The sequence below is a fragment of the Coregonus lavaretus genome (assembly GCF_964263955.1).
Source record: "Coregonus lavaretus genome assembly, chromosome: 22".
Lineage (NCBI taxonomy): Eukaryota > Metazoa > Chordata > Actinopteri > Salmoniformes > Salmonidae > Coregonus > Coregonus lavaretus.
This window is the reverse complement of record NC_140009.1, coordinates 42,470,627-42,495,487: the sequence shown is the minus strand read 5'-3', so window position 1 is coordinate 42,495,487 and position 24,861 is coordinate 42,470,627. Positions and strand designations below refer to the sequence as shown.

Below are 24,861 nucleotides of genomic sequence, written 5' to 3'. Positions count from 1 at the left end.
AATCAGACACCTAGGTTTTTGTAGTTGTCCACATACTCTAGGTCAGACCTGTCAAGAGTAGTGATTCTAGTCGGGTGGGCGGGTGCCAGCAGCGTTCGATTGAAGAGCATGCATTTAGTTTTACTAGTGTTTAAGAGCAGTTGGAGGCTACTGAAGGAGTGTTGTATGGCATTGAAGCTCGTTTGGAGGTTTGTTAACACAGTGTCCAATGAAGGGCCAGATGTATATAAAATGGTGTCGTCAGCGTAGAGGGGGGGCATGGGCAAGTTGCAGCGGAGGGTGCAGAGCTGTACCCCCCTGTATATATAGCCTCCCTACTGTTATTTTATTTTACTTCTGCTCTTTTTTTTCTCAACACTTTTTTTGTTGTTTTATTTTAACTTTTTTTGTTAAAAATAAATGCACTGTTGGTTAAGGGCTGTAAGTAAGCATTTCACTGTAATGTCTGCACCTGTTGTATTCGGCGCATGTGACCAATAAAATTTGATTTGATTTGGTGGCCGGGGTAGTGGTAGCCAGGTGGAAAGCATGGCCAGCCGTAGCAAAATGCTTGTTGAAATTCTCGATTATTGTAGATTTATCGGTGGTGATAGTGTTTCCTAGCCTCAGTGCAGTGGGCAGCTGGGAGGAAGTGCTCTTATTCTCCATGGACTTTACAGTGTCCCAAAACTTTTTGGAGTTAGTGCTACATGATGCAAATGTCTGTTTGAAAAAGTTAGCCTTTGCTTTCCTAACTGCTTGTGTAAATTGGTTCCTAACTTCCCTGAAAAGTTGCATATCGCGGGGGCTATTTGATGCTAATGCAGTATGCCACAGGATGTTTTTGTGCTGGTCAAGGGCAGTCAAGTCTGAGGAGAACCAGGGGCTATATATGTTCTTAGTTCTGTATTTTTTTAATGGGGCGTGTTTATTTAAGATTGAGAGGAAATTACTTTTAAAGAACAACCAGGCATCCTCTACTGACGGAATGAGATCTATATCCATCCAGGATACCTGGGCCAGGTCAATTAGGAAGGCCTGCTCGCTGAAGTGTTTTAGGGAGCGTTTGACAGTGATGAGGGGTGGTCGTTTGACCGCGGACCCGTTACGGACGCAGGCAATAAGGCAGTGATCGCTGAGATCCTGGTTGAAGACAGCAGAGGTGTATTTAGAGGGTAAGTTAGTCAGGATGATATCTATGAGGGTACCCATGTTTATGGATTTAGGGTTGTACCTGGTTGGTTCGTTGATAATTTGTGTGAGATTGAGGGCATCTAGTTTGGATTGTAGGATGGCCGGGGTGTTAAGCATATCCCAATTTAGGTCACCAAGCAGTACGAACTCTGAGGATAAATGGGGGGCAATCAATTCACATATGGTGTCCAGGGCACAGCTGGGGGCTGAGGGGGGTCTGTAGCAAGCGGCAACAGTGAGAGACTTATTTCTGGAAAGGTGGATTTTTAGAAGTAGAAGCTCAAACTGTTTGGGCACAGACCTGGATAGAATGATAGAGCTCTGCAGGCTCTCTACAGTAGATTGCAACTCCACCCCCTTTGACAGTTCTATCTAGACGGAAAATGTTATAGTTGGGGATGGACATTTCAGAATTTTTGGTGGCCTTCCTAAGCCAGGATTCAGACACTGCTAGAACATCAGGGTTGTCGGAGTGTGCTAACGCAGTGAATAACTCAAACTTAGGAAGGAGGCTTCTGATATTTACGTGCAGAAAACCAAGGCTTTTACGGTTACAAAAGTCAACAAATGATAGCTCCTGGGGAGTAGGAGTGATACTGGGGGCTGCAGGGCCTGGGTTAGCCTCTACATCACGAGAGGAACAGAGGAGGAGTAGAATTAGGATACGCTTTAAGAACTGGTCTTCTAGTGCGTTGGGTACATAGAATAAAGGGGGCAGATTTCCGGGCGTTGTAGAAAAGATTCAGGGCATTATGTACAGACAAGGATATGGAAGGATATGAGTACAGTGGAGGTAAACCTAAGCGTTGGTTAACAATGAAATAGATAGCATCACTGGAGGCACCGATTGAGCCGGTCTCGGCGTGTATGGGGGGTGAACAAAGGAACTATTTGAGGCAGTTTGAGAGGGACTTGGGGTTCTACAGTGAAATTGTATAATAAGAACTAACCCAAACAGCAATAGGCAAGGCATATTGACATGGGAGAGAGGCATAAAGCAATCACAGGTGTTATTAGAGAGAGCTAAGACAACAACTGGTAATGGCGATAAAGTTTGGGCTGAGGCTAAACAGAATAAACAGGACAGGGTACTGTTTAAAGGAACAGTCCAGCAGGCATCAGCTGTGCAGCTGAGTGATCATAAGGTCCAGTGAACAGCAATATGTGAGTCCGAGAGCAGTTCAAATTGGTGCTTCAGCACAGCGAGCAGGAAGCACAGTTGTAGTTTGCGTGTGCTAGCGGGCCGGGGCTAGCAGATGGATCTTCGTGGTCGTCGCAACGGGAAGCCTGTTGAAACCACATCAGATGATTTCGTCGGCAAACCAGTCGTGTTGGATCGGCGGGGCTCAGTGTCAACCCTAGGAGGTCCCGTCCGGTTGACAGAGAGGTAGATAGCCGGGAGATGGGCCTGGCTCAAGGCTAGCTCAAGGCTAACTGGTGCTTGCTAAGGGGCAATGGTAATTAGCCAACAACAGGTTGCAGCTAGTTGGTTGCTATGATCCGGCACTAGGGTCCAGTGATTCCGGCAGAAAGTCTGATATGCTCTGGGTCGATAGCACGCTGTGCAGACTGGCCGACGAATTGTCCAGGCTAGAGCTAGAGCTGGCTGTTGGGTAGTGCAATGGTGAAGACGCTAACGGTGGCTAATAGCAAGTAGCCATTCGGTTGCAGCTAGACTAGTTTCAGCTTAAGGTTCTTGATAAAAGTTATGAAGAAATAATAGAATCCTTTCCACGTTGGGTGAGGCGGGTTGCAGGAAAGTATATTTAGTTAAAGAATGAAAAGTAAAATTGAGAAATATATACAAAATAGACAAAAAACAAGAAACTGGCTATTTATTCTAGGACACAGAAAAAAACCACGACCGCACTGCTACGCCATCTTGGAATGACAGTATGCGTGCATGACTATTGGTACAAGAAAAGTAATGTGTCAGTAGGATGTCGCTTATTTTACGTAGACTGTAAAGTCTCTAACTCAAGATATAAAATACTGGCCCACTTGACCTCTGCCGGTGCTATCTCAGCTGCTAAAAGTCAGCTTTCCCTCAACACACAGACCAGGCAGCCTTCCTTTTGAGTCCTTTCTCTCCCCCAAAGCCTTAGCATTTACTTTGAACTGTGGGATAAAGTAGCCAGATGAAATGCCTTTGGATGAGAAAGAAAGCTCTTGGCATGGAGAGTGTCCCCACTTGGAGTGGTTATTGGCCTAAATTGAAAATGGCCTGATGGTGGCCTGATGGTGCCCTTGCTCAAGGGCACATCAACAGATTTCTCACCTAGTCGGCTCGGGGATTAGAACCAGCGACCTTTCGGTTATTGGCACAACGGTTATAACCACTAAGCTACCTGCCGCCCATTGCCTGGTGGCTGGTAGATGAGCAGCAACATTACCATTAAGCAACACTAGAGTGACCTTTCGGAGAGCGAGTGTATTTGTGGGTGACATATTGTCTCTAAATTGTGTAAGTTACGCTTAATTTATTAATGTTTTACCGAATTAAAGTTTTCAAAAAAGTCTTCAAAGCTTTATATCAATGAGTGTTAATTGGCTCTGTGCAATGGGATTAAAATAGGAAAACCCCAGTATCACTGGAGTCCCAATTGTGTCCTGACACCCACATAGGTGTTCCACCACAGTACCTGAAGTGTGCATTTTTAGCACTGCTTTATTCAGTGTCATGTGCATTAGACATGCCAGGCTATTTCTGAGTACCAGAATCCTGTGTTTGTTGTGTTGTCTGAGCAAAAGGTTCAAGACTAATCAACACCCAGTCAAATACAGTTGAACGCTGAAGGCGTTTAAAACTGTCTACAGAATAATTAGATTAGAATAATTAATTAGATCTTGATTATAGGGGCAGTGCAGTTAAACGTAATTTCCTGTTTTTTGGTTGATATTTCCATACTATGAGGTCGAAATAAAACTCTGAAATTGTGAAAATGATGATAATGCCCTTTTTGTGTAAGAGCTGTTTGTAAAAAATGCCTGGAATTTCAACCTGTTCAGGTGGGATTTTGTTTTTCGCTCAGATCATGACATAACAATCTGATCTGAATTTTCTAACCAATGAACATTCATTGTTTATTTTCATATGTATCCTCCTACTTTGAAGGGGTATGCGGAGTCTAGACGATCCTATACGCCAATCAGGGCTGTGTATGTAAATATATAAACATTTGTATCAACACCCACACAGACTGAGCATTTCAATGTCACAAGGAGGCTAAGGGAAATAAATGAAAAATAATATATGTGACCGACCGGCTCGATTCGGTCTTATGTAGCGAAATTGTGATTTTTACATTGGACAAAAGTAGAGACACAGAGCTAGAAAATTGTGTATCATACACTACAGTTGAGGAACACTGGGAAAGTAATTCTGCTTTGAAAGTTGATAAACTTGTAACCTCACTTTTGAGAAAATGGCCCTTAAATGTTTTGCTACGACTACTGGAAAGTTCTTCTTTGTCTACACCCATTTAGCATCGTTCACACCCTCTTAAGCTTAGCCCCACCCATCTTTTTAAGGATTCACATGTGAGGCCATGTACTAAACAACCAAAAATGTCAAGACTAAAGGCTGATTTATACTACGGGTGTGTATACTACGTGTAGTCCCGTGTAGCTCAGTTGGTAGAGCATGGCGTTTGCAATGCCAGGGTTGTGGGTTCGTTTCCCACGGGGGACCAGTATGAAAAAAAAAAATGAACTCTGGATAAGAGCGTCTGCTAAATTACTAAAATGTAAAATGTGTGTTCTTAAATTTAATCTGGAGTGCCAGAGTGTGCTCTGGGCATTCGTAAACTCAGAGCGTTGTCAGATTGTCCGTTCGTAAAATTCAGAGCGTTTCGCTCTCTGAGCTTTTAGAACACACACTGGACGCTCTGGCCGAGGAGTAGGGTTGATCCGAGCATTCTGACCTAACAACAGCAGTCAAGCACCCAAGCTAACTGCTAATGTTGGCTAGCTTGACCATTTTACTCGCCCTATCAGAGCTGGTTAGGCTGTTTTTATGTTATCCAGACTCAAACGAGAGTGCTCTGAAATCGGGGTAGATAATCAGAACGAATTTACCAGCTACGTCTATCGACAGTTTTCGCAGTGACATCATTAACATTTTATTGAAATGGTTACTTGCATAGTGGACTCTTTTGTTTAGACATGTAGCTAGCTAGCTAAACAATGAACCATAATCCCAACTCATAATGTTACTACCCTGCATGAATCTCCAAGTAGCTAACCAACCAGGTTCAATGTTAGCTAGCTAACATTAGGCTATAACTAGCTAGCTCTGAGATACAAATAATATTACTACACAGATCATACACATAACGTTAGCTAGCGAGCCAGCCAGTACAGTACACATTAACTTGAAATGAAAATGACTTTCTGACAAAATTAGAAACGTGTAATATCTGTAAATGTAGCTAGCTAGACTATCATATACATGGATGGACGCTTCTCCCTCTCTGTCACGGATGCCATGGTTGCCCTTAGTTTGAAGATGTAAGCCTAGTTTCCTGAAACGAGTCACATACAGTGGGGGAAAAAAGTATTTAGTCAGCCACCAATTGTGCAAGTTCTCCCACTTAAAAAGATGAGAGAGGCCTGTAATTTTCATCATAGGTACACGTCAACTATGACAGACAAATTGAGATTTTTTTTCTCCAGAAAATCACATTGTAGGATTTTTTATGAATTTATTTGCAAATTATGGTGGAAAATAAGTATTTGGTCACCTACAAACAAGCAAGATTTCTGGCTCTCACAGACCTGTAACTTCTTCTTTAAGAGGCTCCTCTGTCCTCCACTCGTTACCTGTATTAATGGCACCTGTTTGAACTTGTTATCAGTATAAAAGACACCTGTCCACAACCTCAAACAGTAACACTCCAAACTCCACTATGGCCATGACCAAAGAGCTGTCAAAGGACACCAGAAACAAAATTGTAGACCTGCACCAGGCTGGGAAGACTGAATCTGCAATAGGTAAGCAGCTTGGTTTGAAGAAATCAACTGTGGGAGCAATTATTAGGAAATGGAAGACATACAAGAACACTGATAATCTCCCTCGATCTGGGGCTCCACGCAAGATCTCACCCCGTGGGGTCAAAATTATCACAAGAACGGTGAGCAAAAATCCCAGAACCACACGGGGGGACCTAGTGAATGACCTGCAGAGAGCTGGGACCAAAGGAACAAAGCCTACCATCAGTAACACACTACGCCGCCAGGGACTCAAATCCTGCAGTGCCAGACGTGTCCCCCTGCTTAAGCCAGTACATGTCCAGGCCCATCTGAAGTTTGCTAGAGTGCATTTGGATGATCCAGAAGAGGATTGGGAGAATGTCATATGGTCAGATGAAACCAAAATATAACTTTTTGGTAGAAACTCAACTCGTCGTGTTTGGAGGACAAAGAATGCTGAGTTGCATCCAAAGAACACCATACCTAATGTGAAGCATGGGGGTGGAAACATCATGCTTTGGGGCTGTTTTTCTGAAAAGGGACCAGGACGACTGATCCGTGTAAAGGAAAGAATGAATGGGGCCATGTATCGCGAGATTTTGAGTGAAAACCTCCTTCCATCAGCAAGGGCATTGAAGATGAAACGTGGCTGGGTCTTTCAGCATGACAATGATCCCAAACACACCGCCCGGGCAAAGAAGGAGTGGCTTCGTAAGAAGCATTTCAAGGTCCTGGAGTGGCCTAGCCAGTCTCCAGATCTCAACCCCATAGAAAATCTTTGGAGGGAGTTGAAAGTCCGTGTTGCCCCAAAACATCACTGCTCTAGAGGAGATCTGCATGGAGGAATGGGCCAAAATACCAGCAACAGTGTGTGAAAACCTTGTGAAGACTTACATAAAACGTTTGACCTGTGTCATTGCCAACAAAGGGTATATAAAAAAGTATTGAGAAACTTTTGTTATTGACCAAATACTTATTTTCCACCATAATTTGCAAATAAATTCATTAAAAATCCTACAATGTGATTTTCTGGAATTTTTTTTCTCATTTTGTCTGTCATAGTTGACGTGAACCTATGATGAAAATTACAGGCCTCTCTCATCTTTTTAAGTGGGAGAACTTGCACAATTGGTGGCTGACTAAATACTTTTTCCCCCACTGTATATGGAGTTTCATGAAATAAATACACACAATTCCATTTCAATTCCACTCAATTCAGAAAGTACTCCAAATTCCAATTCAAAATGTTTCTCATTGAAGAAAATTGGAATTGAAATTTCAGTGTATTTCCTGAATTGACTGGAATTTAAATATAATTTTCCCCAACCCTGGTACTATTAGACTATAACAGTACATAACACATGCAGTATTGCAGCAGGAACATGTATAAGGGAGAAGACAATTAGCTAACTCACCGATTTGGAAACAATGGGATCCAATCTTTTTTTCTGTGTAGAGGGAAAAAATTGTCCTCTTCAAGGGATTTTTCATTCATCATGTGCCTATTTGAGTTATTTCTTTGAAATGTATTCATGAAAAGGGTAACTAGGATAATAATGAAACAAAACCTGAGTATGTTTCTTCATAAAATACCAATTATTATTCATTCTGGTGAGATCTATTGGGCCTCTTATCACTCAGATACTCTATTAAAACCTGTTCGATAAACCCAAGCCAGAGGAGTATCCTCTGCTTTTTTTGGAGCAACTCAATTACTGTGGCTCACCCCATGGGAAAGTCCTTGAATCATCCCTTAAATAAAAACCCCTTTCTAACTCTCTCTCTCTCTTATTTTATCTCCTCCAGACAAACCTGTTCACTTCACACCGGCCCAGCCTCCTGACGGTAAGTCCTCTGGGAATTCTCTCACTACCCTACCTTCACCGGCTGATCACATCGTGTTGGCTCCCCTACAAATAATGACTTCACTTCTCTCTGGCTTTGAAGCGGGCTTCTTCACCTCTCTGAAGCCTGATGCTTTCAGTTTGAACCACCGCCTTATCATGGGAGACGCTTCTCCGCATCTGGTCTTTGATAACTTCATTTGTCTCTTCTTCAAGCCAAGTTACAGCTGTACAGTAACTGCTAGACTAGAGTGTTTCCAGCCTCATAATTCAGTAATACTAGTAGTCCTCCCTTCTTCCCCATTCAGAACCTCACTCCTCTCCTCCCTTTAGCTGTTGCCAAATGTAGGCAGGGACACACGGACTCTCGAGTTGTTCCACTACGCCCAGCCTTGTTATATGCCCCGCTTTCCGGCCTAATTCCACAGATGGGAATCTTTATGCTGGGCTATTGTTTCAGTTGTTTGCCGGGTGCACTACGAGAGTCATTAATTAAAAAGCACACGTTTATTGGCAAATGGCGCATCTCCACACTCTTTAATTGGAGGGAAACAGCTGGTTTCTGGCTCGGTCATGAATATTTAGGGCGGAAGGTAGCCTAGCAGTTAAGAGCATTGGGCCAGTAACCGAAAGGTTGTGAGCCGACTACGTGAAAAATCTGTCTGTGACCTTGAGCAAGGCACTTAACCCTAATTGCTCCTGTAAGTCACTCTGGATAAGTGATGTAAATGCAACAAACTCATGAAACACCGTTTGGTAGCTTCAGATAGGTGGACTCCTGGTAGCGCTGGGATGTGTAGTTTTACACTCAGTGTGTGGGCTACAAAGCCAAAGGTTGGCCATGTAAGAATGCAGGCAGAATGCTGATAATGATCTGAGCCTCTATCTACAGACGCTGTGAATAAAAGCACTGCTGGGGGCTTGACGAATCTGTCCAATAATTGCTCAATCACTAGCTTCATAGATTGGCCATTGGCAAAAGCTGTTTGTGAGAAAGTGAGCTGTTGTGTTAAAATTTATGAATTTAGAGCAGCTTTAGACAACATATATAATTGTCTCGCTGAGCCACGACAATTACTTTTGTCGATGGTGTCCGCGGTCTACGGCTGCTGAGTATTTGAGCTTGATTGAAGCGTTTCTCAACTTCGCCTCACCTTAACACCTGGGGAGAGGAGAGTGATGTCTCCGGTTTTATTTTTCGGCTACCTCAATCAAAGCGAGATGCTCAAAAGGTCCAGTCACGCGGCATCATGAACCGCCACAGATATTTGTTTACTTTTTAATGACACACGAGATTGCTTCGACAAGTGATTTCGCTCTCGAGGAGAATAGCTTTCGTTTCACTGAGCCAAGTCATGTACGTGCGGGTGAGAAACTGAGGGCAGTCAAGTGAGGCAATACATCTTTCCCCCTCCCTCTGCGTTTTCCCTCAAAAAACGGTGGCTCTTATCGATCTCTGCCGTGCTCATATGGAAGTTTAGGCTTTTCTGAAGTGTGCAGTTTGTTTCTGCACTAGTCAAGTGTTTGAAAGGCTCTGCTGCCGGCCTTAATTACATTTCCAATAGTTCTGTAGGCTCTCAGTCAGTGGCATAGGGTTGTTTTTATGGAACAAGCAAACATAAAGGAGCAGCAGTAGCCATCTGAGGTCTTCAGTTGGCTCTGAGGGACAACGTGTCTGCGGGTCATTTAGTTTCTGGTGAGATTAGTTGGCCAATTAGAGATGGCCCAAATACACTAGCCCCTCTCACATGACTAGCTGAATGTTGCGCTGTGGGGACATGGTGGTAGATGCTTCAGTACCAAGGCTTGTATATAGCTCCACCATTAGTCAAATCTGTTCTACAGAGGGGGGCCATTCCACTGAACTTGTCCTCAGTTCCAAGGTCACACTCCCAGATACTTAATTAACCAAAATAGAGAGAAGATATTAAATAATCTTTACAGACTTTTAAACTATCCTCTTTGTCTCTGAACTTGCTTTTGCACAGACAATTTCTCCTAGTTAGTGAGGAGAGATGGAGAGGTGTTTTTTTTGTTGGTAGATCAGAATTAGAAAGCCTATAGAGAGCCACTGAGTCGAGAGCACTTGCACACTATTTGTGGTACGCACCACCTACAATTAGACGGCAGAACCCACCCAATAAATGAGTGCTAATCACCAGCCAAAAAGTGACAGTCACAAAGCACCCTTTAATTATCCTCTCTCTGCTGCAGCTCAAAGCACCACTTTTTGCACACAATCATTACTGCCTGTCGTCTCCAGATAATAATAAGACAGTTGTGACAGCAATTTACCCAGCCACAGAGAGCAAAGTCTCAGTCCGTCGCTCGAGTTAGAACAACACGGGTTGTACTTTGGTGAAGGGTCAGTTCTATTGCATTGAGCTAGCTGTGGTTAGCTAGCCAAGATTGTCAGTGTCATGTTTATAATGAGAGCGATGTTCATATTGTATACAAACACTTCTCTGGTTCTCTGCCTTGGTCATTGCTATATTTTCATATTAAACATATTGTAAGGTTCCTATTTGACAGTCCGATTGCTATTAGGGCTATTATATGGTATTAATATGATTATGATATTACAACTATTATATTTGATATTATGGCTATCAAGCCAGTGACTCAAGCAAGAAGAGCACCAGTTGGTCGGGTCCTGGCATTTTTCTTGCCACCTCTTGTCAGTCAGATTTAAGTAGAGTCAATGTACTCTCAAGTGTCAATGTACTCTCAATCAATCAAATCAATCAAGTGAAGTGATGACTAACAGGTGACAGAGCACTCAACTCTCCCTCATGGCCTTAGGTGACCAGAAATTGTTAAATTTGGGCAGAATTGGGCCACAAAGACAAAAATTAGGAAACCAAATGGGAAACCTGAGCTAACTACAGTCGGGGTTAATCTCCGCCATAGCTAGCTGTCTCCCACACACCTCTCCTTGCGGTAATGAATACACCAACTGTGAATCCTTCAATTTTGTGTTTGTCACCGAGTGTCCCCTGGAGGATACTCTGTACCAGCAGACATGGATGTTTGAATTGAAAAGTGATTTGAGTGATAGGACTGGGAGGGTTTCTGTGACGAAGGGGAAAGTGATTGTGGGCTTACTTACCCTCTTCCCAGAACACTTCCGACTCTTAAAAGATGTGCCAAAACTTTCTCTGTAGCAGCTTTGAAAGACTCCCATCCCCTCCTCTCTCTCCACAAACTCGACTTAGATGAAAAACTGAGAAAAAAACACTCACACAAGGTGTATGTAATTTATTCAGTTGAAGCTTTGCCTGTGTTCTTGACAGTATGCCTCACTCAGAGAGGCATAGAGGCAGAATTAATTATGACTAGTCGCCTATCTTAATTAAATCTTCTTGTGTCGTAGATTTCGCACAAAAGAGGCCACATATCAACCTCATCTTTTTTGGGGGGGATACTGAGGATTTGGTCATATCAAGATATCAAAGGTAGTTTGAACTGATACGCAAAACGACGCCGAATTCAAAACTTATAATTTTTCAATTTAAATGATTATATAAAATTCTTGCTACCAATAGAATGTTATTTATATAGGGGATACAATCTTCCCAGTTCTTCTGCAGATTTTGCTACGAAGAGAAAGAATCATTGGATCATTTTGTTTTGGTACTGTCCATTTGTAGTTTGTTTTTGGACACAGGTCCAGGAATGGCTAAAGGATTGCAATATTTACCTGGAGCTAACCCTGCAGATAGCATTACTGGGTGATCTGAAAAGTCATAGTCAATTGATCAATAATATAATAATACTTTTAGCCAAAACATTTATTTTCAATTCAGACCACCATTTCTATACACTGGGCTGATGTACACTGATATGTATACAATCTGTAGAAACAATGAGAATAGAAAGGTTCAGAACTTTTGTAAAACATCACAGTACAGTTGAAAAATATATGGCAAATAGAAATCCAATATTGATGGTGTTAAGAGATAGATGGGTGGTGTTGAATGGAGTTGAAGGATGGGACTAATAACAACTAACAACAACTAATAACAACAAGATAACTAATAATGTAAGCATACTGTGTCTATAATAAGTATATAGGTTATAGGTTGAGAGCTTTTGTGAAAGAGCACAGTTAGAAAGATATGGCATATAGAAGCAAACCGGCTGGACATCATGAAAATGATCGGAGAGGTTGAGGGTAGAGGAAGTTCAGGAGTAAAAACAAACACAATTGAATTATTGTAAAATTGACTGTGTCCATAAAATGTATATAGTATGTATAAGCTGGAAGTAGAGGCCTAAGCATTGTTGTTCACTAGTTTACTCCAATTAGGGAAGAGGTGGTGGGGTTGGAAAGTAATAAAGGGAAATATATTTTTTAAAAATGATATGTATGTGTAAATATGTGTGTATGTATGTATGTATGTATGTATGTATGTATATATGTGAGGGAAAACAATTATTTGATCCCCTGCAGAATTTGTACGTTTGCCCACTGACAAAGAAATTATCAGTCTAAAATTTTAATGGTAGGTTTATTTGAACAGTGAGAGACAGAATAACAACAAAAAAATCCAGAAAAACGCATGTCAAAGATGTTAGAAATTGATTTGCATTTTAATGAGGGAAATAAGTATTTGACGCCCTCTCAATAAGAAAAATGTCTGGCTCCCAGGTGTATTTTATACAGGTAAAGAGCTGAGATTAGGAGCACACTCTTAAGGGGAGTGCTCCTAATCTCAGCTTGTTACCTGTATAAAAGACACCTGTCCACAAAAGCAATTAATCAATCAGATTCCAAGCTCTCCACCATGGCCAAGACCAAAGAGCTCTCCAAGGATGTCAGGGACAAGATTGTAGACCTACACAAGGCAGGAATGGGCTACAAGACCATCGCCAAGCAGCTTGGTAAGAAGGTGACAACAGTTGGTGCAATTATTCGCAAATGGAAGAAACACAAAATAACTGTCAATCTCCCTCGGCCTGGGGCTCCATGCAAGATCTCACCTCGTGGAGTTGCAATGATCATGAGAACGGTGAGGAATCAGCCCAGAACTACACGGGAGGATCTTGTCAATGATCTCAAGGCATCTGGGACCATAGTCACCAAGAAAACAATTGGTAACACACTACGCCGTGAAGGACTGAAATCCTGCAGCGCCCGCAAGGTCCCCCTGCTCAACATTTACGTTTACATTTACGTCATTTAGCAGACGCTCTGAATGCACATATACAGGCCCGTCTGAAGTTTGCCAATGAACATATGAATGATTCAGAGGAGAGCTGGGTGAAAGTGTTGTGGTCAGATGAGACCAAAATCGAACTCTTTGGTATCAACTCAACTCGCCGTGTTTAGAGGAGGAGGAATGCTGCCTATGACCCCAAGAACACCATCCCCTCCGTCAAACATGGAGGTGGAAACATTATGCTTTGGGGGTGTTTTTCTGCTAAGGGGACAGGACAACTTCACTCACTGTATGTATGTGTGTGTGTGTATATATATATATATATATATATATATATATATATATATATATATATATATATATACTGTTCAAAAAAATAAAGGGAACACTTAAACAACACAATGTAACTACAAGTCAATCACACTTCTGTGAAATCAAACTGTCCACTTAGGAAGCAACACTGATTGACAATAAATTTCACATGCTGTTGTGCAAATGGAATAGACAACAGGTGGAAATTATAGGCAATTAGCAAGACACCCCCAATAAAGGACTGGTTTTGCAGGTGGTGACCACAGACCACTTCTCAGTTCCTTTGCTTCCTGGCTGATGTTTTGGTCACTTTTGAATGCTGGCGGTGCTTTACATTTACATTTTACATTTTAGTCATTTAGCAGATGCTCTTATCCAGAGCGACTTACAGTTAGTGCATTCATTACTTTTTTTATTTTTATATATATTTTTTTTTCATACTGGCCCCCCGTGGGAATCGAACCCACAACCCTGGTGTTGCAAACGCCATGCTCTACCAACTGAGCTACATCCCTGCCGGCCATTCCCTCCCCTACCCTGGACAACGCTGGGCCAATTGTGCGCCGTCGCATGGGTCTCCTGTCGCGGCCGGCTACGACAGAGCCTGGATTCGAACCAGGATCTCTAGTGGCACAGCTAGCACTGCGATGCAGCGCCTTAGACCACTGCGCCACACTGCGCCACTCGCTTTCACTCTAGTGGTAGCATGAGACGGAGTCTACAACCCACACAAGTGGCTCAGGTAGTGCAGCTCATCCAGGATGGCACATCAATGCGAGCTGTGGCAAGAAGGTTTGCTGTGTCTGTCAGCGTAGTGTCCAGAGCATGGAGGCGCTACCAGGAGACAGGCCAGTACATCAGGAGACGTGGAGGAGGCCGTAGGAGGGCAACAACCCAGCAGCAGGTCCGCTACCTCCGCCTTTGTGCAAGGAGGAGCAGGAGGAGCACTGCCAGAGCCCTGCAAAATGACCTCCAGCAGGCCACAAATGTGCATGTGTCTGCTCAAACGGTCAGAAACAGACTCCATGAGGGTGGTATGAGGGCCCGACGTCCACAGGTGGGGGTTTTGCTTACAGCCCAACACCGTGCAGGATGTTTGGCATTTGCCAGAGAACACCAAGATTGGCAAATTTGCCACTGGCGCCCTGTGCTCTTCACAGATGAAAGCAGGTTCACACTGAGCACATGTGACAGACATGACAGAGTCTGGAGACGCCGTGGAGAACGTTCTGCTGCCTGCAACATCCTCCAGCATGACCGGTTTGGCGGTGGGTCAGTCATGGTGTGGGGTGGCATTTCTTTGGGGGGCCGCACAGCCCTTCATGTGCTCGCCAGAGGTAGCCTGACTGCCATTATGTACCGAGATGAGATCCTCAGACCCCTTGTGAGACCATATGCTGGTGCGGTTGGCCCTGGGTTCCTCCTAATACAAGACAATGCTAGACCTCATGTGGCTGGAGTGTGTCAGCAGTTCCTGCAAGAGGAAGGCATTGATGCTATGGACTGGCCCGCCCGTTCCCCAGACCTGAATCCAATTGAGCACATCTGGGACATCATGTCTCGCTCCATCCACCAACAGGATGCACCACAGACTGTCCAGGAGTTGGCGGATGCTTTAGTCCAGGTCTGGGAGGAGATAACCCTGGGTCTGAACCCCGCCCTTTGCAACTGGGTCGTGGACCCCCCTTCCTATACTCCCTGTTCACCCACGACTGCGTGGCCAAGCACACCTCCAACTCAATCATCAAGTTTGCAGACGACACAACAGTAGTGAGCTTGATTACCAACAATAATGAGACAGCCTACAGGGAGGAGGTGAGGGCTCTGGGAGTGTGGTGCCAGGAAAATAACATCTCACTCAACGTCAACAAAACAAAGGAGATGATCGTGGACTTCAGGAAACAGCAGAGGGTGCACCCCCCTATCGACATCGACGGGACCGCAGTGGAGAAGGTGGAAAGCTTCAAGTTCCTTGGCGTACACATCACTGACAAACTGAAATGGTCCACCCACACAGACAGTGTGGTGAAGAAGGCGCAACAGAGCCTCTTCAACCTCAGGAGGCTGAAGAAATTTGGCTTGGCACCATAAAAACCTCACAAACTTTTACAGATGCACAATTGAGAGCATCCTGTCGGGCTGTATCGGCAACTGCACCGCCCGCAACCACAGGGCTCTCGTTGTGATCTGCCCAACGCATTACCGGGGGAAAACTACCCACCCTCCAGGATACCTACAGCACCCGATGTCACAGGAAGGCCAAAAAGATCATCAAGGACATCTACCACCTGAATCACTGCCTGTTCACCCTGCTATCATCCAGAAGGCGAGGTCAGTACAGGTGCATCAAAGCTGGGACCAAGAGACTGAAAAACAGCTTCTATCTCAAGGCCATCAGCCTGTTAAATAGCGATCACTAGCACATTAGAGGCTGCTGCTGCCTATTGAAATAATATAAATCACTGGCCACTTTAAGCATGTTTACATATCTTGCATTGCTCATCTCATATGTATATACTGTATTCTATAATATTCTACTGTATCTTAGTCCATACCGCTCTGTCATTGCTCGTCCATATATGTATTCTTAATTCCATTCCTTAGTTAGATTTGTGTGTATTGGGTATATGTTTTGAAATTGTTAGATATTACTTGTTAGATATTACTGCACTGTTGGAGCTAGAAGCACAAGCATTTCGCTACACCTGCAATAACATCTGCTAAACATGTGTATGTGACAAATAACATTTGATTTGATTTGATTAGTTTTTGCCTTGACGTTATCAGGGCAAAGTTTGTTGCCCTCCAAAAGTATACAGATGCATCCACCCAAAGCTGCACTTTGTACCTCTCTCCCCTGGAAAGTATATCTCTTCTGTACTTCTGTGGAGTCAGCAGATGCTTGCATAAGCATCTTTCCGTACACACGCAGAGCTTGACTGGAAGCATTTTTCGGCAACTAGGAGAAACAAATCAGGCGAGTTTTGACCCCCCCCCCCCCCCCCCCGTCTACAGCCATCAGACTCTCTGACAAGCGTCCCACTCAGCCTCACTGAGCAGAGGTGTGATGCGCTGCCGTGTATTGATTTGCACGCTGAGAAAGGAGAGAAGGAACAATATTTGGGTCAAAAGGAACATGCCTAGACTGGCAGGGATTGACCGCTGAGTCAATAATTTGTTCCTGATTCCTTTGCCAACAGTAATTGTTGATTATGGCGGCCGGGGCATTTTGACATGCCCAGACATGTCGGCTCGCTCAAGCTTGCCTTGCCCTCGCAAAACCACCACGAACATCCAGTGTATGGAGGTGTTGTAGCATGTCAGAGAGTGGGCAGATCAACTCCTGACAATGATGGGGTTGGATTGCTGGACAACAGACATCTAGCCTATCACTGTCATAGCTGAAGTCTGAAATACAGTCAGGTACATAATTATTGGCACCCTTGATGAAGATGATCAAAAAATACTTAGCTATATTTTATGCTCAAGGAAATTGGAAAATGTTATTATTTTATCCTAATACAGAGAAAGATATTTTGTTTAACAAGTAATAAAAAAAGATGGGGGTCAAAGTTATTGGCACCCTTATTTTCAATACTCTAGCACCCTCCCGTTGCAAGGATAACGACGCTGAGCCTTAAAACAATTTTTTTTATGAGATTGGAGAGCACGTTGGGAGGGATCTTAGGCCATTCCTCCATGCAGAATCCTTCAAGATCCTTGATATACTTAGCCTGCTCTTATGGACTGCCCTCTTCAATTCAAACAATAGGTTTTCAATAGGGTTCAAGCCTGGAGACTGAGATGGCCATTGAAAGGACAGCAATCATTTCGCATTCATTGTTCTTAGCGGTAGAAGCTCTCTGTAAAATTCAAAACGGTCTAAACCATTAGCTTTTGAGATGGGTAAAATCCAAAGCTGCATTATATTAATTGTCTAAATGCAATGCTAATTATATATACAGATATACAGTGGGGAGAACAAGTATTTGATACACTGCCAATTTTGCATGTTTTCCTACTTACAAAGCATGTAGAGGTCTGTAATTTTGATCATAGGTACCCTTCAACTGTGAGAGACGGAATCAAAAACAAATATCAGGAAAATCACATTGTATGATTTTTAAGTAATTCATTTTCATTTTATTGCTTGACATAAGGTTGTCTCACCCAATGTTCAAGAAGGGCCTTTTTCCCTTTATTCAGATTACAACCACTCATTTTCAGTTATTTGAAAAGGAAATCATCTCCCAAATATCACTATTTCAAAAACAAGCCATATAAAGTTGGTTGCAATTTCAATTTAATCCTCCAGAAACGACAGAACAAATAATGCAACAAATATTGTGGTTAAATTCAAATATACTAATTGACAAAAAACCGTTATTTTTTGACAGAATGTTTAAAAAAGGTATAATCTTCGTAAATGATATCATCGGTAGAACTGGTGGAGTAATGTCGCACATGCAGCTAACAAAAACATATGGAAATGTCTGCTCTACCCAAAATTACAACCAAATAATTGCAGCCTTAACGCAAAAGTGGAAGAGGAACGTGGAAAGGGGAGAAAGTAAGGAGCTTGTCTGTCGGCCTTGCATTAAAGAACATAATTGGTTAAGGAAAACTGTGATAAATAAACAAGTATATCAGTTTCACTTAAGGACCCAAAGGATTGACAGCCGTCCCATACAGATTGCAAAATAGTTGGGAAGAGATGTTTGATGTACCGATCCCATGGCATAGTGTTTATGTACTGACACGCAAAACGACACCGGATTCAAAATTTAGAATCTTTCAATTTAAATGATTATATAAAATTCTTGCTACCAATAGAATGTTATTTATATGGGGGATACAATCTTCCCAGCTCTGCAGATTTTGCTGTGAAGAGACAGAATCATTAGATCATTTGTTTTGGTTCTGTCCATTTGTAGCTTGTTTTTGGACACAGGTCCAGGAATGGCTAAAGGATTGCAATATTTACCTGGAGCTAACCTTGCAGATAGCATTACTGGGTGATCTGAAAAGTCATAGTCAATCTATCAATAATATAATAATACTTTTAGCAAAAATGTTTATTTTCAATTCACAATCTGTAGAAGCAATGAGAATAGAAAGGTTCAGAACTTTTGTAAAACATCACAGTACGGTTGAAATATATGTGGCAAATAGAAATCCTATATGGATGGTGTTAAGAGATAGATGGGAGTTGTTGAATGGAGTTGAAGGATGGGACTAATAGCAAATAACAACAAATAATAACAAGATAACTGGTGATGTAGGAATACTGTGTCCATAATAAGTATATATGTTGTATGTTGGGAGCTTTTGTGAAAGAGCACAGTTAGAAAGATATGGCATATAGAAGCAAACCGGATGGACATCATGAAAATGATCGGAGAGGTTGAGAGTAGAAGTAGTTCAGGAGCAAAAACAAATAATATAGAATTATTGTAAAATTGACTGTGTCCATAAGGTGTAGATAGTAAGTATAGGCTGGAAGTAGAGGCCTGGGCATTGTTGTTCACTAATTTACCCCAAGTAGGGAAAGGATGGCGGGGTTGAAAAGTAATAAAGGGGAGTATATATATAAAAAACATGGGGGATTGGAAGTGATGCAGACAATTACATTGATGGAAGTTACAATCTATCTGCAATATTAAGCTGATCTACCTCCCCCCCAAAAAATATATACAGTGGGGGAAAAAAGTATTTAGTCAGCCACCAATTGTGCAAGTTCTCCCACTTAAAAAGATGAGAGAGGCCTGTACTTTTCATCATAGGTACACGTCAACTATGACAGACAAAATGAGAAAAAAAAATCCAGAAAATCACATTGTAGGATTTTTTATGAATTTATTTGCAAATTATGGTGGAAAATAAGTATTTGGTCAATAACAAAAGTTTCTCAATACTTTGTTATATACCCTTTGTTGGCAATGACACAGGTCAAACGTTTTTTTAAGTCTTCACAAGGTTTTCAAACACTGTTGCTGGTATTTTGGCCCATTCCTCCATGCAGATCTCCTCTAGAGCAGTGATGTTTTGTGGCTGTCGCTGGCAACACAGACTTTCAACTCCCTCCAAAGATTTTCTATGGGGTTGAGATCTGGAGACTGGCTAGGCCACTCCATGACCTTGAAATGCTTCTTACGAAGCCACTCCTTCGTTGCCCGGGCGGTGTGTTTGGGATCATTGTCATGCTGAAAGACCCAGCCACGTTTCATCTTCAATGCCCTTGCTGATGGAAGGAGGTTTTCACTCAAAATCTCACGATACATGGCCCCATTCATTCTTTCCTTTACATGGATCAGTCGTCCTGGTCCCTTTGCAGAAAAACAGCCCCAAAGCATGATGTTTCCACCCCCATGCTTCACAGTAGGTATGGTGTTCTTTGGATGCAACTCAGCATTCTTTGTCCTCCAAACACGACGAGTTGAGTTTTTACCAAAAAGTTCTATTTTGGTTTCATCTGACCATATGACATTCTCCCAATCCTCTTCTGGATCATCCAAATGCACTCTATCAAACTTCAGACGGGCCTGGACATGTACTGGCTTAAGCAGGGGGACACGTCTGGCACTGCAGGATTTGAGTCCCTGGCGGCGTAGTGTGTTACTGATGGTAGGCTTTGTTACTTTGGTCCCAGCTCTCTGCAGGTCATTCACTAGGTCCCCCCGTGTGGTTCTGGGATTTTTGCTCACCGTTCTTGTGATAATTTTGACCCCACGGGGTGAGATCTTGCGTGGAGCCCCAGATCGAGGGAGATTATCAGTGGTCTTGTATGTCTTCCATTTCCTAATAATTGCTCCCACAGTTGATTTCTTCAAACCAAGCTGCTTACCTATTGCAGATTCAGTCTTCCCAGCCTGGTGCAGGTCTACAATTTTGTTTCTGGTGTCCTTTGACAGCTCTTTGGTCTTGGCCATAGTGGAGTTTGGAGTGTGACTGTTTGAGGTTGTGGACAGGTGTCTTTTATACTGATAACAAGTTCAAACAGGTGCCATAAATACAGGTAACGAGTGGAGGACAGAGGAGCCTCTTAAAGAAGTTACAGGTCTGTGAGAGCCAGAAATCTTGCTTGTTTGTAGGTGACCAAATACTTATTTTCAACCATAATTTGCAAATAAATTCATTAAAAATCCTACAATGTGATTTTTTGGATTATTTTTTCTCAATTTGTCTGTCATAGTTGACGTGTACCTATGATGAAAATTACAGGCCTCTCTCATCTTTTTAAGTGGGAGAACTTGCACAATTGGTGGCTGACTAAATACTTGTTTCCCCCACTGTAATAATAATATTTGATCACCTACCAACCAGTAAGAATTCCCGCTCTCACAGACCTGTTAGTTTTTCTTTAAGAAGCCCTCCTGTTCTCCACTCATTACCTGTATTAACTGCACCTGTTTGAACTTGTTACCTGTATAAAAGACACCTGTCCACACACTCAATCAAACAGACTCCAACCTCTCCACAATGGCCAAGACCAGAGAACTGTGTAAGGACATCAGGGATACAATTGTAGACCTGCACAAGGCTGGGATGGGCTACAGGACAATAGGCAAACAGCTTGGTGAGAAGGCAACAACTGTTGGCGCAGTTATTAGAAAATGGAAGAAGTTCAAGATGACGGTCAATCACCCTCGGTCTGGGGCTCCATGCAAGATCTCACCTCGTGGGGCATCAATGATCATGAGGAAGGTGAGGCATCAGCCCAGAACTACACGGCAGGACCTGGTCAATGACCTGAAGAGAGCTGGGACCCCAGTCTCAAAGAAAACCATTAGTAACACACTACGCCATCATGGATTAAAATCCTGCAGCGCACGCAAGGTCCCCCTGCTCAAGCCAGCGCATGTCCAGGCCCGTCTGAAGTTTGCCAATGACCATCTGGATGATCCAGAGGAGGAATGGGAGAAGGTAATGTGGTCTGATGAGACAAAAATAGAGCTTTTTGGTCAAAACTTCACTCGCCGTGTTTGGAGGAAGAAGAAGGATGAGTACAACCCCAAGAACACCATCCCAACCGTGAAGCATGGAGGTGGAAACATCATTCTTTGGGGATGATTTTCTGCAAAGGGGACAGGACGACTGCACCGTATTGAGGGGAGGATGGGTGGGGCCATGTATCGCGAGATCTTGGCCAACAACCTCCTTCCCTCAGTAAGAGCATTGAAGCTGGGTCGTGGCTGGGTCTTCCAGCATGACAACGACCCGAAACACACAGCCAGGGGAACTAAGGAGTGGCTCCGTAAGAAACATCTCAAGGTCCTGGAGTGGCCTAGCCAGTCTCCAGACCTGAACCCAATAGAACATCTTTGGAGGGAGCTGAAAGTCTGTATACCAAATATTAAGTTCTGCTTTTCTGATGTATCAAATACTTATGTCATGCAATAAAATGCAAATTAATTACTTTAAAATCATACAATGTGATTTTCTGGATTTTTGTTTTAGATTCCGTCTCTCACAGTTGAAGTGTACCTATGATAAAAATTACAGACCTCTACATGCTTTGTAGGTAGGAAAACCTGCAAAATTGGCAGTGTATCAAATACTTGTTCTCCCCACTGTGTGTGTGTATGTATATATATATATATATATATTGACATAGTACTAGCTCAAAACAATGTCAATCTGCAAAAAGTTAATCAGTTGGTGATGATGATTTCAGATAAAACGTGGGGGGACAAAAAGCATACATTTCCCCCACCCCTAATCTGATGGGGTGGTAGATGCTCAGTCTGCCCAATGGCTCAGCTCAGGTGCCGAATCGTTTCAAGCTAACATGTATCGTTACTGTATCGTATCAGAGCCCATGCATCTAGATGCATATTGAATTGTTAATGACAGGAGAGATGCACATCCCTACAATAGCCCCAAGCACTAATCAAAATCCACTAAGAAATGGTTTATTGACCACAAAATCAACATTTTTCATTTTTCAGACTTGATCCCCATTGAAAATGTGTGGTTTGAGTTGAAGCAGGTAGTCCATAAGAGCAGACAAAGGATATCAAGGGGAAAATTATGTATGGAGGAATGGTCTAAGATCCCTCTTAACGGATTCTCCAATCGCATAAAACATTTTAGAAAAAGGCTCAGTGTTGTTGTCCTTGCAAGGTGAGGAGGTTTTGAAAGGTATTGAAAACAGGGGTGTCAATCATTTTGAGCCGTGTCTTTTTTATTGCTTCTTAAACAAAATCTCTTTCTCTGAGCATTTGTATTAGTATCAAATAATATTGTTTCTACATTTTTTGGGAGCATACAATATACAGTACCAGTCAAAATTTTGGACACACCAACTCATTCAACGGTTTTTCTTTATTTTTACTATTTTCTACATTGTAAAATAATAGTGAAGACATCAAAACTATGAAATAACACATATGGAATCATGTAGTAACCAAAAAAGTGTTAAACAAATCAAAATATATTTTATATTTGAGATTCTTCAAATACCCTCCCTTTGCCTTGATGACAGCTTTGCACACTCTTGGCATTCTCTCAACCAGCTTCATGAGGTAGTCACCTGGAATGCATTTCAATTAACAGGTGTGCCTTCTTAAAAGTTAATTTGTGGAATTTATTTCATTCTTAATGCGTTTGAGCCAATCAGTTGTGTTGTGACAAGGTGGGGGGGGTGGGTGGGGGGGGGGGGGTTATACAGAAGATAGCCCTATTTGGTAAAAGACCAAGTCCATATTATGGCAAGAACAGCTCATATAAGCAAAGATAAATGACAGTCCATCATTACTTTAAGACAAGAAGGTCAGTCAATACGGGAACATTTCCAGAACTTTTAAAATTTCTTCAAGTGTAGTTGCAAAAACCATCAAGCGCTATTATGAAACTGGCTCTCATGAGGACCGCCACAGGAAAGGAAGACCCAGAGTTACCTCTGCTGCAGAGGATAAGTTCATTAGAGCTACCAGCCTCAGAAATTGCAGCCCAAATAAATGCTTCACAGAGTTCAAGTAACAGACACATCTCAACATCAACTGTTCAGAAGGGAATGTGTGAATCAGGCCTTCATGGTCGAATTGCTGCAAAGAAACCACTACTAAAGGACACCAATAATAAGAAGAGACTTGCTTAGGCCAAGAAACACGAGCATTGGACATTAGACCGGTGGAAATTTGTCCTTTGGTCTGGAGTTCAAATGTGAGATTTTGGTTCCAACCGCTGTGTCTTTGTGAGATGGATGTGGGTGAACGGATGATCTCCGCATGTGTAGTTCCCACCGTAAAGCGAGGAGGAGGTGTAATGGTGTGGGGGTGCTTTGTTGGTATGACACTGTCAGTGATTTATTTAGAAATCAAGGCACACTTAACCAGCATGGCTACCACAGCATTCTACAGCGATGCGCCATCCCATCTGGTTTGGGCTTAGTGGGACTATCATTTGTTTTTCAACAGGACAATGACCCAACACATCTCCAGGCTGTTTAAGGGCTATTTTACCAAGAAGGAGAGTGATGAAGTGCTGCATCAGATGACCTGGCCTCCACAATCCCCCGACCTCAACCCAATTGAGATGGTTTGGGATGAGACGGACGGCAGAGTGAAGGAAAAGCAGCCAATAACATTTCCATTACTTTTTAGTCATTTAGCAGACGCTCTTATCTAGAGTGCATACATTTTTTTTTTTTTTTTTCATACTGGCCCCCAAAGGGCTAAGCATATGTGTGAACTCCTTCAAGACTGTTGGAAAAGCATTCCAGGTGATGCTGGTTGAGCGAATGCAAAGCTTTCATCAAGGCAAACAGTGGCTATTTGAAGAATCTCAAATATAAAATATATTTTGAATTGTTTAACACTTTTTTTGGTTACTACATGATTCCATATGTGTTATTTAATAGTTTTGATGTCTTGTAACCCCACTTTTAAGAAAATGGACCTTGAATGTTTTGGTACACCTGCTGGAGAGCTCTTTTGTCTACACCCATTCAGCATCATTCACACCCTCTTAAGCCTTAGTCCCACCCATCTCTTTAAGGGTTCACATGTGAGGCCATGTGGTAAACACACACTATATTAAATAAAATCTAAGTTTGTCACATTTACTGGCTACAGAAGGTGTAAACGGTACAGTGATTAGTACTTGCATAGTTGTATAGTAGCAATATCAAAAACAGAAAGTGTCCAGATAAAAATATTGTATAAATAGATTACACTTACCCGACACGCTTTTGTAAATTGATGGGTCATGTGAAGGAAATGCTATAACCACCCCTCACCCACTTCTAGTGGATGGGTCACTATTGTCTAGCACAAAAACATCCTGTGGCGTACTGCATTAGCATCAAATAGCCCCCGCGATATGCAACTTTTCAGGGAAGTTAGGAACCAATATACACAAGCAGTTAGGAAAGCAAAGGCTAACTTTTTCAAACAGAA

General features: G+C 42.5%; 1 protein-coding gene across 4 annotated transcripts in view; it reads left to right on the top strand.

Moving 5' to 3' along the window:
* LOC311149766 (agrin-like) overlaps positions 1–24,861 on the top strand; it is a 403,861-nt gene that overhangs the window by 169,014 nt on the left and 209,986 nt on the right. For all 4 annotated transcript variants that reach the window (XM_084186990.1, XM_084186988.1, XM_084186991.1 and 1 more), the window contains one exon: positions 7,951–7,989. In XM_084186990.1, coding sequence (XP_084043116.1) covers positions 7,951–7,989 — 39 coding nt within the window. The remainder of the gene's footprint in view (positions 1–7,950; positions 7,990–24,861) is intronic.